Consider the following 17588-nt stretch of genomic DNA (forward strand, 5'->3'; position numbering starts at 1 on the left):
CTTTAAAGGAGGCATTGTATTGCAATAAATGTGCCTTTGCACCTCACAGATAATTGCACCCCACCTTCTCATATTCCGTAGTGATCTATCAACAAAACACAGCCTATAAATCAGAAGGGAAATGCTTTCAGAAAACACAATCAACATTGGCTTCAAGTCTGTGTGGAAATGTCGGTTTTTGGTGCGACAGGAGAAGGAGGTAAAACAAACCTGACACACATCACACTGGAAGGGCTTCTCTCCTGTGAAGATTCACTAATATTCCAGCAGATCGAACAACCACATGAAGGCTTAATTACAGAACTCTCACAGATAGTTACTCTCACCTATGTGAATCCTCTAGTGTCCAAGCAAGTTCAAAGGTATCACAAAAATCATAAATATGACATTCAAATGGTTACTCCCATGTGGAGAGTCTGATAGAGCAGGAGATTCAATGATTCTGAGAATAATTTGTCACACAGCTTGCATGCAAATACTTACTCTCTCCCATGTTAGGACATCTTAGGAGCCCGTGGAACGCTGCACACACTGGAACATCCTCTCAACTGTATGAACGGGTCAGTGGTTCATGAGGCTCAATGAATGATTGAAGCTCTCACCAGACTTGCAGGCTACTCACACTTCTTCCCAATTACCAACAGCCAAACCTTTGGAATGGTTGGTTCTGATGGAAGGTTCCACACCACTGACCAGTTTCAGATCTGATATGTCAAAGTTCCCCTGACCTGACCAATTTCCAGGTGTTAGTTTTACTGTCCAACCTGGCAATGCTGGATCTTCGTGCAGCTGTTCCTTTGGTAATGGTCAGGATATATCTGTGGTGTCTATCCTCTCTGTGTCTGGTATAGTAGGTGCAATACTTCTCTAAAACAGGAAAAGGAAGCATGATTTTCTCCAGCTCTTTTTTTGCTGAAGGAGCTGACTCCACAGTTAGAGACTGTTCCACAGTGAGCGTCAGTCTGCTATTCTCCTGTGTGGGGGATAAGATGCAAGTTTTTAAAAATCACTTGACTGTCACACAGCCTCTGTTTCCAGCAGGAACCCTGGATAGTGATCAGAAGCAGACAACGTGGCTACTTTCTTTCCTCCACCCAGACCCCATTTTCCCAGGCACCATGAAGACAATGGAATAAACAGTCCCAACAGTATACCAAATCATTGTGTGCTCACGTTACTGGAGCCTATCAATCTGGAAACATCCCTGACTCCTCCCTCCCATTCCTGGGAATGTCAATTATTCTGCTTAGCCAGTCACATAAGAGTGTCGGTCTTCACATACTCCGCTCTCCGCCCAGTTCTGCGCATCCGCTTTCCAGATTCTTACCCGGTGGGAACTACATTACCCATGTTGCATGTGGCTTGGGGCCTGCGCAGTGAGGAGCGGCATTGTGGAATTAGTGAGAGCCAGTCCGCTGTCCCTGATGGGAGTTGTAGTTCTGCCGCCCGCAGCGGCGGTTGGTGCCCAGCGTTTGGGAGTTGGAATGTGAGGAAGCGCGAGCCCCGAGCGGCTGAATCGAATTGAAAAGCAGAGATTGACCCTTGGTAGGAACCAGAGCGATGGCGGTGGGAAGATTCACCATTGCAGGAGATTCTCAGAAAAGACTGAACAGGCTACACAAGAACTAGGAGCAGGAGATTTTACCCCTTGAGCTTGCTCCGCTATTCAATACGATTATGGCTGATACAGTAAGTAGTTTACAACACCAGGTTAAAGTCCAACAGGTTTATTTGGTAGCATGAGCTTTCGGAGCACTGCTCCTTCATCAGGTGAGTCTGTGTCTATATATTCCCTGTTTGTGAACCAAATGCTGCACTCACCTGATGAAGGAGCAGTGCTCCGAAAGCTCGTGCTACCAAATAAACTTGTTGGACTTTAACCTGGTGTTGTGAGACTACTTACTGTGCCTACCCCAGTCCAACACCGGCAACTCCACGTGATGGCTGATCGCATCTCTGCCTCAACTCACTTTCCTGCCCATTCTCCAAATCCTTCAACCCATTACCAACAAACAAAACCCTGCCTCCTTAAATTTATTCAGTGTCCTGGCCTCTACCGCACACTGGGACAGTGAATTTCCCTCTTTTCCCTGGAAAAGAGAAGGCTGAGGGGGGAATATCATTTAAATCTTCAGAATGATGTATTATAAAATTAAGAGTTTGGGGATAAATGGAGAAGATGTTCCCACTTGTGTGGGGAGTCCAAAACTAGGGCCAGAAATATAAAATCAAAATACATAATAAATACATTGAGGAATTCAGGAGAAACCTTTTTCCCAAGAGAATGATTAGAATATGGAATTTGGTCCCAGAGGGAATGATTAAGGAAGATAGTTTCAATGTGTTTGATGGGAAGCCAGGTAAGTAGATGGGGGAAGAAAGCAATAGAAGGATCTGTTGACAGGGTGAGATAAAATAGCGAGGGAGAAAGCTCACGTGGAGCATTATCACCAGTAGAAAGCAGATGGGTTAAATGGTGTGTCTCGGTGCTGATGGATGAGATTTGGCTGTATTTTTGACAACACAATTTTAGTGTTTTATTCTGTTACCACATTGCCACTGATGGATTAGGCAGCAGATAGGAACAAAGATGGTGTTGCTCAAATAATCACAGTTGTGCTTTAGGCAGCATTGTTTAATTCCCAATTGAAGCAGGTTGTCCAGAGCGGCTGTCACTGATGGAGAGGGAGTCAGTTTTCCAGGTTGGGGCCATGGTCAGAAAGCACTCCTAAGTTACTTATACCTAGAGATAAAGTAATGTTACAACTGATGACAGACAAGAAAGTGTTAGGAACTTGTTGGGAGGGGCCTTTCAATGTTGTTGTAACATGATAGACATGTGCCTTAGTTGATGAGAAATACGGTCCAAGATGGCGACATTGGACACAGCTAAAACCATATCCTAATTGGCACACCAGCAGTAATGAAATTGTCCCAGAGAACGGATAATCTTGCAGAACATAGAAACAATACGGCGTCAGTAGCCACATTGCTAATGAAAGGTTAATTGGATTTTCTGACAAAATTATTCGATTTGGTCGAATCATGGCACTGTAATTAGATTAATGTTAGAATAAGAAAAAAGTGAATAATTTAGTTATGATGTTACTAATTTAAGGGCCTCTGTTTTTACTTACAGGACATTACGCACATGATGTTCCCAAGGTACAATCCTAATCTGAAAAAAGGAACATTGACTACCAACAATCAAGCCCCAAGGTCGATTGTCAAACTAGAAGACTCAAAGTTAAAGGCAACAGAATTAAAGCGCGGTTCTGTAAATGAATGTTTATCTTTTTTAATATTAAGAAGTGGCCAGGAGACACAAGAAGAGAATATTGAAATTACTAATTGAGAATTATCAAAATGATTGTAAACTTTCATGTTCTTTCATTGTTGAGTTTACTATCTTTAACACAGACAGTTCATCAAGGATTGCATACTAATATTTATCTGTATATGGCATACACATATGCTAAAACTGCTGATACATCTAAATGTTGGGTATGCTCACACATTCCTATACATGCTGAGGGAGGGAAAACTTTGCACCCAATACCTTTATCATGTCAGATTTAATTGCATGGGATCAGTCTTTTAGAGATCATGGGGCAAGATCAACAGGTTTTCCTAGGGAATGTGACAGAGTAGACTTTTATAGAAATAGATCCTGTACAGGTGGGCCAGGTCACATGAATATGGGGGAATTGGATTTGGAGAATGGGCAGGAAAGTGAGTATTCACCCATCTTCAACACATCCAGTCCAGCCCCTAGCCTTATTTTAAATGGAGCGTAATCAGAGCTGCAAGAATGTTGAGAAGAGGCCCTGGGGGGAACTTGGACACCAGCAAGTGTCAACATTCAGCAGATGTAACCAACCAAATTTGTCTGAATCCACCCAGTAATGATCGATCTTGCAATATTCCATATTGCTTCAAAGGAGAACACATGTATCTGACTCTCAATGGTATTTATTGAATTTGTGGAAATAAGGCATATCCGTGGTTGCTTTTCGGTTGGAAGGGGTCATGTTATCTTGGATATGTAATCCCATATATTTATCATACTTACCAGCTTCCAACTGGTAGAAAGCGACGTGCCCTTGTGGGATTAGACAATTTCATTGGGATAATGATGCCCCCATATTCATAAATAAGACTACCAATCAAGACAGAAGCCATTGTCTCAATTTTGGAATGGGTTGCCAATAATATTGCTACAGCCTTTATGGAGATCAGTGATGAGATGGTTGCAATGCGCATTGTTGTGCTACAGAATCAGATGGCATTAAACTTCATCTTGGCAGCTAGGGATGGAACATGTGCTTTCATTGGATCAAAATGTTGCACATACATACCAGACACTTCGGAGAATATAACCAATTTGGTTACACACATTTGGAAGGAAGTCGAGAAACTTAAACAACCGACATCTTTTTCTTTGTGGTATTGGGAAACTAGCTGGGTGGGGTCACTAAAGACTAGCGGCACTGTGGTACAGTGGTTAGCACTGCTGCCCACAGCGCCAGGGATCTGGGTTCAATTCCAGCCTGTGTGGAGTTTGCATATTTTCCCCATGGCTGCGTGGGTTTCCTCCGGGTGCTTCGGTTTCCTCCCACAGTCCAAAGATGTGTGGGTTGGTTGATTGGCTATGCTAAATTGACCTAGTGTCAGGGGATTAGCAGGGTAAATGTGTGGGGTTGCGGAGGTGGGGCCTGGGTGGGATTGTGGTCGGTGTGGACTCAATGGGCTGAATGGCCTCTTCTTGCACTGTGGGGATTCTATGTTCTAAATATAGTGCAAGAGATAGTGCTTTTCTTAATTTTCAGTCTAAAATTCATTGTGATTGCGCAGATGTTCAAATGTTGCTGTTCCTTAGCCCCACAGCACCCGGAGGAAACCCACGCAGACACGGGGAAAATGTGCAAACTCCACACAGACAATAATCCGAGGCTGGAATTGAACCCAGATCCCTGGTGCTGTGCAGCAGCAGTGCTACCCACTGTACCATAAAGTTAATGATGAGTGCAGCAGCAGTGGCATCGATCCAGGTGAACAAAGAGATGACCAAATTGCCAAGCACTCCTCCGGCATATGAGAATATGTACTGTCAGACATTCATTTTGTGACATACATGAGATGACATGACTTTTCCTTATGATTTTTAGCATTAATGAGGATTAAGACTCAGATGCAATTACATACGATCAATATAGAGGTAGTGATGACAATCAAGGATGAGTGGGGAGAAATTAAGAAACCAATCACTTTTTAGGATTTAAGTTCGTATTTTCTGGCCGAGTGTTGTGCTAGCCAATGGCCAGGAGTGGGAGTTGAAGAAGGGGATTCTTAACACCTAATAAGATTCATAGGCAGAATGCAGTCTTTAAGAGAACAAGGGATCAGTAAAGAGTTAAATGATTATTAGGCAAGTTAACACAAACGTTTTACACATAGGTGAATGCATTAAGTGAATCAGTACAAGTAGTTATGATTTTAAAACATATATGCTGATATTTTAAATGTATTGTTCACTTTAGTGAAGCAAAGTTACCGAAAGACATGGTGGTAAATGTTATTAGTTTAAAATGAGAGGTCTGGGAACCGGCTAGTCAGCAGTACGAATATGAGGAATTCTTATGAGGGAACATGTTTTACAACTTTAATGAATAGATGCATTCACTGCCCAGACATAAGGATAGATGTGCCCCTGGACGCAGGAACACATGTCTATTCAACTTGGCAGTGAGCCGGTGGGAATGTTCACTTTCACCTTACCAGGCAACAGGGATGTAGTTACAGCCAAGAAGGGTGGTCACGTCTGGATTTGAAGGATGAATAAAATATCATCATGCTATTAAGTACCATATGGTTGGCTGAGGTACTTGACAGATATTCATATTGATGTATGACTACTACATGAAATTGATTTTAAGCTAACGAGAGGCGGAATTATTGATTAGGAAAAACTATAATTGATCTGTATTTGACGATGTACTTCAGCTTTTTTGGAGTGGTTCTGTAGTTCTATTCCCAGAGCTGTTTAACCCTTTGGAAGTGTCCGGTCGGCTGTTTGTTTTTATTCTATGCAAAATAAATTTGTTATGTCTTTGCACAGAGATATTTGCCTTGCGAGCTTTTGTCTAAGCTAAGACACAATTGGCCACTTTCAAATTTACCCACAACAGAGGTTATCTGGCCTCTGCACTGACTCTCCAAAACAGCAATTTACCCAGGTTCACCATCCTACGCCGCCCCCCCATCCCCCCAAAACCTCTGTCACACTGCGCATTTACCATGGATAATCCACGTTACACATCTTTGGACACTAAGGATCCATCTAGCACAGGAAATCCACCCAACTTCCACCTCTTTGGAGTGTGGGAGGAAACCTGAGTACCCGGAGGAAACCCATGCAAATACTGGGAGAATGTCTGATGTGTTGTCCAGCAGCTCTCATTTCACTCAGCTTGTCGACCACCAGCAGTTGCAGCATCTATTACTCAGAATAGTATTAATGTCCTATAAAATTTTCACTTCTTCCTTCAGATTGTTTATAATCAAATCGACCCCAGATGTTGTAATTCACATTTTCCTTTTGACATTTTGATTTGACAGCAATCAGCAAAAGGGCAGTTTCCAGAAGCAGAGGATGTCTCCTGTGAAATAGAACTTGCCAGCTCTATAAGTGCTTAGCTATTTCTCTTCCTGCACCTAGTGGTACAGAAGGCAGACTTTCACGTGTTCCCAAAGTGAGGTATTTTTCTGGAATAGGTGACTATTCGGTCACCAGAGGCTTATGCTTGAGGGGTGACATTCCACACTAAGCATGGCTGACCAAGAGTCTCTCCCGCTTTTACTGCCAGCTGTTGGTGTGTTGGAAGAATTTTCCAGATCAATACTCAACCTATTCGCCACGATATGAATTCACCTTCCTTGGCCATTAAGCGGGGTGGACTCAAACCCAGAGCTTCTGGTTCAGAGGCAGGGACGCTACCCACTGCACTACAAGACCTCTTTAATTGGTGCTTCATAGGATGGACCATATCATCAATAACTTTCCAATGCACCAGAGACCATGTACATGAGCTGCCTCTCATTTTCCCCTGTCTCATTTTAAAAGAAGTAAATGTTATTATAAACAAACTGCAATGAATATATTTATTAACATGTAAGATTTTAGACAGAAGCAGAAAAACACTGCCAGAAACTAATGGTACTAAATAAACATTACAGAGTATTTACAACACAGAATCAGGCAGGTGCTGTATGTGCACAGTGATATCATTGACATGGGTACTGGCAGGCTGGACGAGGCGGAGTGACATAATTGGATTTCTGTGCAATCACAGACCCATACGTGTGTGCAGAAAGGTATTAGTGATCATCTTGAATTGGCAAGAGATAGTGTGAGAAAAAAATAGGTAGGAAGAAAACTCGTGAATCTTAAGCAAAATAGAAAGCAAATGGGTCAAATCGTCTGTTTCTGTGCTTTAAAAACTAGAATCAAATCAAACAATGGTGGAAATACTCAGCAGGTCAGGTAATAGCCCACCTCCTCCCTTACGAGTTCTTACCCTTCATGCCAGTCTCTGTCCCTATCCAGTCCACATGGCCTTTTATAGTCTCTATGTCAAATTTGTGCTAATTCAAACCAGTCTATGCCCTCACCCATTGCCCTTATATCATCCATACCAGCTTATCCGCTAACCACAATGTGCAGACGTCAGGCCCCATACTGAGGTTAAATAAAATGAAGTTCCAAGTGCCTGTTGCAGACTTTATTTTTTAAACAAAAAAACCCAATTTGGACAATTTCATTGCTTAAAGAAAACATAATTTTATAATCCTGCGTTTAAAAAAAGCTTTGAAATTCATAGCCCCACTTCTAGTGTCCCAGTTCCTCAGTGCATGGTACCAATGAGTTTATGCACTTTTCATGCGCATTCATTTCTATTTTCAGTAACCTCAAAGGGCAGCTAATTTCCCACAAAGGTGTCTGGGGATGATATACTCTACAAAGGAGTACCCTATCTATCCAAACTAATCCACGGAGTTCGGACCTGCTCCTACTGGGACTAATCTGCACATGTTGGGTTTCAGACACCTTTCACCGAAAACCACGAGTGCAGGCAACTGCTGAGTTCTGTGAATTTCTGAAACATGCAAACTCCATGATAGGGGGAGGGAGGGGCAGGGCTCAGGGACTTAGGCTTATTCCACCATTGTCCTAACGATGGAGAGGTTTTCTGTCATTGCAAAAATGCAGACAAAAAAATCTCTCAGGTAGGGTGGGGGGTGGAGTGAGGGATAATGGGTTAGTGGAGGCAGTATTTGAAGGAGGGACCCTAATTCCTTCTGTGTTTCCCCCTTCTTCATGACATGACCTCGCCTGTATCAGAGGCACGTCCAGCAACATATGTCTCTGCTCTGGGCTGCTGCTGGCCAGAAGGTGCAGGCGCTACAATCGGAGACAGAATCTGCCTCATTTCATTCAAAGTTTCATTGCTTCTTTGCAGAAGTTGACAAAGAAACTCATTCTGCTGTTGAAGAATCTCATTGTTTCTTTGTAGATGATGCTGAAGAATCTCATTGTTTCTGTGTAGATGATGCTGAAGACTCTCATTGTTTCTTTGCAGATCCTTGCAAACATGCGTCTTAAATTCAGTCAGAGTTTGCTGAAGCAAGTTATAAGTGGCCTGATAACTCTCCGTACTTTGACCCTGTTCCTGATGTAAGCGTGCAAGAGGTTTCAGATCATCTTCATTTTCTTCACCAGCAGCATGGGCCTGATGTTGTCCGTGTGCTAGTGGAGATGGCAGAGATTCTCCTCCCAAAGCCACAGGTTCCTCACCTCTGGAAGGTTCTGACCTCCCTCCCTCCACCACAGCAGCCAGAGCATCACAGCCCTCCTCCTTCACACAAGCCACAATATTGAACTTGAACTCATCAACACTACCCTCCAAATCAGGCATCTTACCCTCCTGACACTCCTCTCCCTCCTCCACTGCAGCTGCCATGCCACACTGCTGTGAGGTATTCACTTCAGTCCCTTCCTCATCAGTCTTTTCAGGAATCTCAGTCGCTGCTGTCAACTCTCCTCCATCACCATCTGATGTGTCCATGGACAGCTGTGTATCTGTCAGAGGAAGAAAATCACAATTATTACCTTTTGTCACAAAAATTAACTCTCCTCCTGATGGTTTAAACACTCAGCTGCTGACATCACCTTTGCTCATCCCCATATTTGATCCGCCATTGGTTATCATGGGGTTGGAGAGGTCAAACAGCTTCCTCACGTCCTCCTCCTGTTCCGTCAGCTCTTTGATGTATGGAATGCGCCCTCCAGTCAACGAGCGTTCCTGGGTATTATGGACCAGCTTTACCTAAAGGAGGAAATGAAAATGAAAAATAAATTATTGTCCAGACTTTATGTGCTGTCTTGTGAAACATTTTCCGAGTGCTGGAGACAGCTTTCAGCCTGCACCCAGGGGGACTTCTGATTAGAGATCAACTTATGACAAAGTCAGAGCCAGCTCCAAGGCAATTGCATTTTGCAACATCTCATAAAATTAGTAAAAGAAATCTTGTGATCTTTCTGTACTTATCAACTCAAAAACTACGATCTAATGTTTAAAAAAACAGGCGGAACTTTTTCAGAAGAATTCAAGGTGTTAAATGAGCGAGAACTGAGTTTTATTAATTTATATCATTCTGTGCAATACGGAGATGTAATCTGATTTCCACCAGTAGAATCCCACAGAATTCCTACAATGCAGAAGGAGGTCGTTCAGCCCATTGAGCCTGCACTGACAACAATCCCACCCAGGCCTGTAACCCCACGTATTTACCCTGCTAATCCCCCAGGGATTAATAATCTCCTGTAAGGGGAGCAGGCAGACCCTTTTCATGCCAGGAAGTCTTTGCGCCCTGATCTCTCAGTATACCGGGAGAGCTGTCAACTCTCCCCCCCTCCGACTCCCCACCGATTGCTGGCCCTCCAATCACCAGCCCCAATCTACGAGTGGTGATCCCACCAGCCAACCCCTATGCCCCAGCTGCAGAGTTCCCCCTTCCCTCCCCTCCTACCAACCTCCCTTCCCCCTGCATCTCCCAGTCTGGCTCTGTCCTGTCAGACCCAACCCCATCAGGCCCATCCTCTTGGCACTGACCGGTGCCCGGTGAGCAGTGCCAGGATTGCAGGCTGTCACTGCCAGGGTGCCAGGCTAGCAGTGCCAAGCTGGCACTGCCCAAGGAGCACTGTCCGCCCCTGCCCTCCCAACCACCCGGAGGGCTTCAATGGCCGCCTGTCCAACCAGTGAGGCCTTCAATCTGGTCCCCATTGGCGGGGACCATCTGTGATCCTCGCTGGCGACGACCTCAACTGATGAAGTCGGAAAGCTAAATGAGCCCAGATTATCATGTCCCAGGTTCACTAATAACCTTAAAACTAGCTGGCAAGTATTTAAATCAGCCTTGTGCCCTTCCTGGGTGTGAGGCAGATTATGCCAGCAGAACGGAACCAGCAATATCAGGAGTGGCAGGAAATTGGATGCGAGCCCGATTTTTCACCTCTTGCTCATATTTCCAGCTCCGCTACCCTACTCAATTAGCGAGTGCAGCAGGGCAGAAAAATTGCACCCATTATGTGCATATATACGCTTAATATTCAGATATTGGCCTCTTTTCCATCATACGGAAACTCGTGCATAAGCAACAGCTTCTATACACGTTGATATCTTCGTTTGATGTTTAATTAGACCTTCTTAAACCCCTTGGACTGAAGGTGGGAGAGGTTGGAGACAGACACTGCTGAGACAGACATTGCTTTGGAAGGACAGCTCCCCTGTGTGAGCACTGGAGGGTAAACAATACAGACAACTCCTAAAGTAAGAGAAACAGATGAGCCGCAGTGTGAATGTGCTGGTGTCTGTGGAGATCTGATGACTGTGAGAATGATTTGTCACAGACCTTGCATGTGAATGTTTTGTCTCCTGTGTGAATGTATTGCTATGTGCAGACAGAAGGTGACTGAAGGAATGATTTGTCACATATCATACATGTGAATATATTGGTTTCAGTGGAAGCCAATAAGTCCGAAATAATTAGTCACGTACCTTGCATGGTAACGGCTTCTCCCCTGCGTGAGCAGGTTGACGCTGATGGAGTGTTGATGACTTAGAGAATGATTTGTCACACACCTTGTGCACAAAAGGTTTCTCCCCTGTGTGAGTGCGTCGGTGTCTGTGGAGGTTCGATAACTGCGAGAATGATTTGTCACACACCTCACACCTAAAGGGTTTCTCTCCTGTGTGAATGCGTTGATGTCTACGGAGAATTGATGACTTTGAGAATGATTGGTCACACACCTTGCATGGAAAGGGTTGCTTTACCTAAAGGAAAAAATGATAAATAAATCATGGTCCAGATTTTGCTGTGCTGTCTTGTCTTATGATAAAGTCACAGCTATCTCCAAGACAACTGCATTTTACAAAACATCCTGAAATTAGTAAAAATAAATCTTGAGGTCTTACTGTATTTTCAACTAAAAAACGACAAACTAAAGTTTCAAAAATAACACATATATTTAATATCAGATATTGTCCTCTTGTCCATAACAGGGAAACTTGTGCATAAGTACATATCGATGCTTTCTTCTGGTGATGTTTGGCAATCTGGCCAAAGGATAAATTGACCTACTTGAAATGATTGAACCGATGATGGGAGAGGTTGGAGACAGACACTGCTGAGACAGACAGTGCTATGGAAGGACAGCTCCGCTGTGTGAGCACTGGAGGGTAAACAATACAGACAACTCTCAGTGTAAGGTGAGCTGCAATGTGAATGTGCTGGTGTCTGTGGAGCTCAGAGAAATTATAGAATCCGTACAGTGTAGAAGGGGGCCATTCAGCCCATTGAGTTTGCACCAACAATCCAACTCAGGCCCTATCCCTATAACCCGACATATTTACCCTGCTACTCCTGATAGTGAGGGGCAATTTAGCATGACCAATTAATCTAACCAGCATGTCTTTTGGACTGTGGGAGGAAACCGGAGCACCCGGAGGAAACTCATGCAGACACGGGTAGAATGAGCAAACTCACACAGACCGTAATCCGAGGCTGGAATTGAACCCGATTCCTGGTGCTGTGAGGCAGCAGTGCTAACCACTGTCACAGTGCCACCGCGAGAATGATTTATCACATACCTCTCACATGAATGGTTTCTCACCAGTGTGTGCAGAGGGCTGATTAGTCGGAGAATAATTTCTTACATACTATACATGTGAATGGTTTGTCTCCTGTGTGAATGTGTCTCTGTGCACAAAGGGAAGGTGACTCAGGGAATGATTTGTCACATGCCATGCATGTGACTACATGGTGAACACAATAAGCCAATGAGTCCGAGAATAATCTGTCACATACCTTGCATGGGAAGGGTTTCTCCCTTGTGTGAACACGTTGGTGTCTGTGGAGGTGGGATGACCGTGAGAATGATTTGTCACACACTTTGCAGGTGAATGGTTTCTCCCCTGTGTGAATGCGTTGGTGTTTACGGAGAGCCACTGACCAGGAGAATGATTTGTCACACACCTTGCACATGAAGGGCTTCTCTCCTGTGTGACTCCTCTGGTGTGATAGAAGATGAGAGGAGTGGTTGAACGCTTTCTTACAAAAATCACATTTGAAGGGTTTCTCTCCTGTATGAATGCGTCGGTGATGACGGAGGCTCGATGACTGAGAGAATGATTTGTCACACACCTCGCACGTGAAGGGTTTCTCCCCTGTGTGAATGCTTCGATGTTGACGGAGGGTCGATGAGTTTGAGAATGATTTGTCACACATTTTGCATCTGTAGGGTTTCTCCCCTGTGTGAAGATGTTTGTGTTCATTAAGGCTTGATGACCGTGTGAATGATTTGTCACACACCTCACAGGTGAAGGGTTTCTCACCTGTGTGAATACGTTGGTGTTCTCGGAGGTGTGATGACCTTGAGAATGATCTGTCACACATTTTGCACGTGAAGGGTTTCTCCCCTGTGTGAACACGTTGGTGTATGTGGAGGTATGATGACCATGTGAATGATTTGTCACACGTTTTGCACGTGAAGGGTTTCTCACCTGTGTGAATTTGCTGGTGTTGTTGAAGGGTCGATGATTGTAAAAAGGACTTCTCACAAACATCACACCTGAATGGTTTCTCCCCTGTGTGAATCATCTGGTGCCTCAAAAACATTGTAGAATTCACAAAATCTTCAGCACAAACATCACACCTGAATCGTTTCCTTTCCATGTGGCTGCCCTTGTGATAACAGTAGTTGTAACAAATGCACCTTGGAAGATCTTATTAACCTGTGGAGCTGTTGCACACACCTCACACTATTTCATGAGGCTCAATGAATGACTGAAGCTCTCACCACACTTGGAGCCACTGTCACTTCTTCCCAGCCTCACCCTGACTGATCACCCACAGCCAAACCTTCAAAAAGGTTTGTTCTGATGGAAGGTTGACCATTAACCAGTTTCAGACTTGATGATACGTCTAATCTCTCCTGACCTAAACCGTTTCCAGTTTCACTGCCCAACCTTCTCTGTGATAAGCAACGTTGTAAAGGAACTGGATGTCTTCCCACAGTTGTGCAGCTGTCTTTGGGAGATGGTCAGGATCTATTTGCGGTGTCTACCCCGTCTGTATTCTTTGGTGTAGTACGATGAAATCCCTCTGCAAAACAGAAAAAAGAAACATTACTTCCTTCAACTTCCTCTCCTCCTTTGCTGAAGGTGCTGACCCCTTAGTTAGAGACTGCTCCACAGTGAGTGCCAGTCTGCCGTTCCCCTGTGTGACCATAAGATATAGGAGCAGGATTAGGCCATTCAGCCCATTGAGTCTGCTCTACCATTCAATCATGGTTGATATGATTCTCATCCCCATTCTCATGCCTTCTCCCCGTAACTCTTGATCCCCTGATCATGAACCTATCTATCTCTGTGTTAAAGACACTCAATGACCTGGCCTCCACAGCCCTCCGTGGCAATGAGTTTCACATTTTCACTGGTTAAAGAAATTCCTCCTCATCTCAGTTTTAAAGGATCGTCCCTTCACTTTGATGTTGTGCCCTCGAGTTCTAGTCTCTCCCACGAGTGGAAACATCCTCATCCTATCGAGGCCTCTCAGTATTCTCGAAGTTTCAATTAGATTCCCCCCTTATCCTTCTAAACTCCATCGAGTATAGACCCAGACTCCTCAACCGTTCCTCATATGACAAACCTTCAATTCCTGGAATCATTCCTCTGGACCGCCTCCAAGGCCAGCACATCCTTCCTTAGGTATGGGGACCAAAACTGCTCACAATATTCCAAATGGGGTCTGACCAGAGCCTGATACAGCCGCAGTAGTACATCCCTGCTCTTGTATTCTAGCCCTCTAGAAATGAACGCTAACATTGAATTTGCCTTCCTAACTGCAACTGAACCTGCACGTTAACCTTGAGAGTCCTGAACCAATACTCCCAAGTCCCTTTGTGCTTCAGATTTCCAAAGCCTTTCCCCATTTAGAAAAAAGAGTCGCGCTTCTATTCTTCCGACCAAAGTGCATAACCTCTCACTTTCCCACATTTTTGTATTACATCTGCCACTTCTTTGCCCACTATCTTAGCTTGCCCAAGTCATTCTGCAGCCTCCCCACTCCCTCAACACTACCTGTCTCTCTACATATCTTTGTATCATCTGCAAATTTAGCAACCATGCCCTCAGTTCCATCTTCCAGATCATTAATGTATAAAGTGAAAAGTTGTGGTCCCAACACTGACCCCTGTGGAACACCATTAGTCACTGGTTGCCATCCTGAAAAGGACCCTCTTATCCCCAACCTCTACCTTCTGTCTGTCAATCAATCTTCTATCCATGCCAGTACCTTGCCTCTAACACCATTGGCTCTTAGCTCATTTAGCAGCCTCCTGTAAGGCACCTTGTTAAAGGCTTTCTGGAAAACCAAATAAATCACGTTCACTGGCTCTCCTTTGTCTAACTTCTTCGTTACCTCCTCAAAGAGTCTAACAGATTTGTTAGACATGACCTCCCTTTAAAGAAGCCGCACTGACTCAGCCCTATTTTACCATGCATTTCCAAGTTCTCTGCAATTTCATTCTTAATAATGGACTCTAAGACCTCACCCAAGATCGAGGTCAGGCTAACTGGCCTATAATTTCCCATCTTCTGCCTCCTTCCCTTCTCAAACAGGATGTTACATTAGTCTTTTTTCCAGTCCTCTAGGACTTTCCCTAACTCCAGTGATTCCTGAAAGATCACCACCAATAATCTCCTCAGTTATCTCCTTCAGAACGCTGGGGTGTAGTCCATCTGGCCTGGGTGATTTATCTACCTTCAGCTTCCCGAGCACCTCCTCCTTTGTGATGGCCACTACATTTACCTGTGCTCCCTGACTCTCTCGAAGTTACTGGTGTCTTCCACCATGAACACTGATACAAAGTGCCCAGTTCCTCTGCCATTTCTTTGTCCCCCATTACTACTTCTCCAGCCTAATTTTCCAGCAGTCCAATGTCCAATGTATTGGATACAAGTCCTTTCTTTTTCCTCACTTGACTGTCATACACCCTCTGTTTTGAGCAGGGACACTGGACAGTGACCAGGAACAGACAACATAGTTTGTTTCTTTCCACTGCCTAGCCAATCTTCCCAGGCACCATGAGGGCAATGGTAAGGACAGTCAGGCAGAGTGCAAAACAGCTGATGATTCACTATGAACATAAGTCATTATAGATTAAAGATAAGTGGCAGTAGGTGTCAAGGGAATACGAGGAAGGAGTGTGGTGGGGGATCTGGAATTCGCTGCCCGAGTTGGTAGTGGAGGCAGGGACCCAAAACTCTTAAGGTGCAGATCGAGATATTTGTTAAGTGCCTTAACATACAGGGCTATTGGTCAGGTGCAGGGAGGTAGGATTAGAAAGGGCACCTGGGTGTCCTCAGGCTGGCATGGACAAGATGGGCTGAGAGTATGTGTTCAATGTAAAAGCACTCAGCAGAAATGATAATTCAATGCAGATTTTGAAATTTCTGCCCTTGTTTCCCAAAATTATTTAAGAAAACACACTGGGCAGGAAGTGCTAGAAGCTAAGGAAAATATTGCTTCAGTGTAGCTGATTGAAGGGTTCTGGTTTATCCTGGGAAATTAGATACACTGCACTCACTCAAACTGCACATCCCAAATTCAGCTCTCAGACCCAGCACTGGGCAAAACTATCAAATCCAAGCCCAGGCTTTTGGAAAAGGCCGAGGCCTTTAGCTACAATCTTTAAAGAGCAGCATGGGGGCGCAGTGGTTAGCACTGCTGCCTCATAGTGCCCAAGGACCCTGGTTCAATTCCAGCCACTGTCTGTGTGGAGATTGCATGGGTTTCCTTCAGGTGCTCCAATTTCCTCCCACAAACCAAATAGGTGTGGGTAAGGTCCATTGGCCATGCTAAATTGTCCATTAGTGTCAAGGAGATTAGCATAGTAAATATGTGGGGATAGGGTCCGGATGGGATTGTTGTTGGTGCAAGCGAGATGTGCCCAATGGCCTCTTTCTGCACTATCGGGATTCTATGATTCTAAGACATTATAAGACGTTTGAATAAATGTGTCTCTGTCCCTGCCAGATAATTACACCTCACCTTCTCATATTCAGTGATGACCCATCAACAAAACTCAGCCTGTAAATCAGAAGGGAAATGCTTCCAATGAACACACTCAATATCCAACACAGCTCCAATCAAACAGCTCAGCAGCACAAAGCACCGAGTAAACAGGTCTCTCAGCTGGATCGTCTCACACAGCATAAGGGGCATTTCCACACCTGATTCCCCACAGGATAGTCAGACTGCCTGAACATTAGTGTGGATATTATGCAATGTAATTATTATAAATTCTGCTCCTTCACTCACCATCTCCTCACTTGGTTTTCAGTCCCTACAGGAAGTGAAGCAGCTGTGAAAGAGGAAGAGGAGGGAATGGGCAGAGTGGGTGGGCTCTCTGATTGACGTCTCTCACAGCCAATCCAAATATTTCTGGAGTAACTTGAGTTTCCTGAAGTTTGGGAAACTGACCGGTGAAACGGAGGTGACTTTGAGCAGCAGATCAGGTGGGGATTTAAACTTGTCATTGTCCCATCTGAATAAAACCTCACTTATTGCAGCTGCTGTCTCAGTTCCCCCTGGTAAATCATAGATCATAGAATCGCTACAGTGCAGAAAGAGGCCATTTGGCCCATTGAGCCTGTATCAACAACAATCCCACCCAGGCCCTATCCCCATAATCCCACGCATTAACCCTGCTAAACCCCCAGACACTAAGGGGCAATTTAGCATGGCCAATCAACCTTACCCACACAACTTTGGACTGTGGGAAGAAACTGGAGCACCTGGAGGAAACCCATGCAGACACAAGGAGAACGTGCAAACTCCACATAGACAGTCACCCAAGGCTGGAATTGAACCCAGGTCCCTGGCACTGTGAGGCAACAGTGCCACTGTGTCTCCAAATGTTTGACAGAGCTTTCTAGTGTGGGAATAGCCTTCTTCATCCTCGGAGG

General features: G+C 44.6%; 1 protein-coding gene across 2 annotated transcripts; it reads right to left on the reverse strand.

The window, feature by feature from the left end:
- Positions 1-7146: 7146 nt before the first annotated feature.
- LOC144497067 (uncharacterized) lies at positions 7147-16970 on the reverse strand. Of its 2 annotated transcripts, none has more exons than XM_078217802.1 (5): positions 16942-16970; positions 12427-13722; positions 11118-11393; positions 9230-9386; positions 7147-9139 (listed from the first exon to the last, which is right to left on the reverse strand). In XM_078217802.1, the coding sequence occupies exons 2-5, from the start codon at positions 13291-13293 to the stop codon at positions 8376-8378; spliced, it is 2064 nt and encodes a 687-aa protein (XP_078073928.1). In that variant the 5' UTR covers positions 13294-13722; positions 16942-16970; the 3' UTR covers positions 7147-8375. The 2 variants fall into 2 exon arrangements, with proteins under 2 accessions (XP_078073928.1, XP_078073929.1); XM_078217803.1 differs by having other exon boundaries at positions 16672-16950.
- Between the last annotated feature and the right edge of the window lie 618 nt (positions 16971-17588).

This window comes from Mustelus asterias, chromosome 8 (genome assembly GCF_964213995.1).
Source record: "Mustelus asterias chromosome 8, sMusAst1.hap1.1, whole genome shotgun sequence".
NCBI lineage: Eukaryota > Metazoa > Chordata > Chondrichthyes > Carcharhiniformes > Triakidae > Mustelus > Mustelus asterias.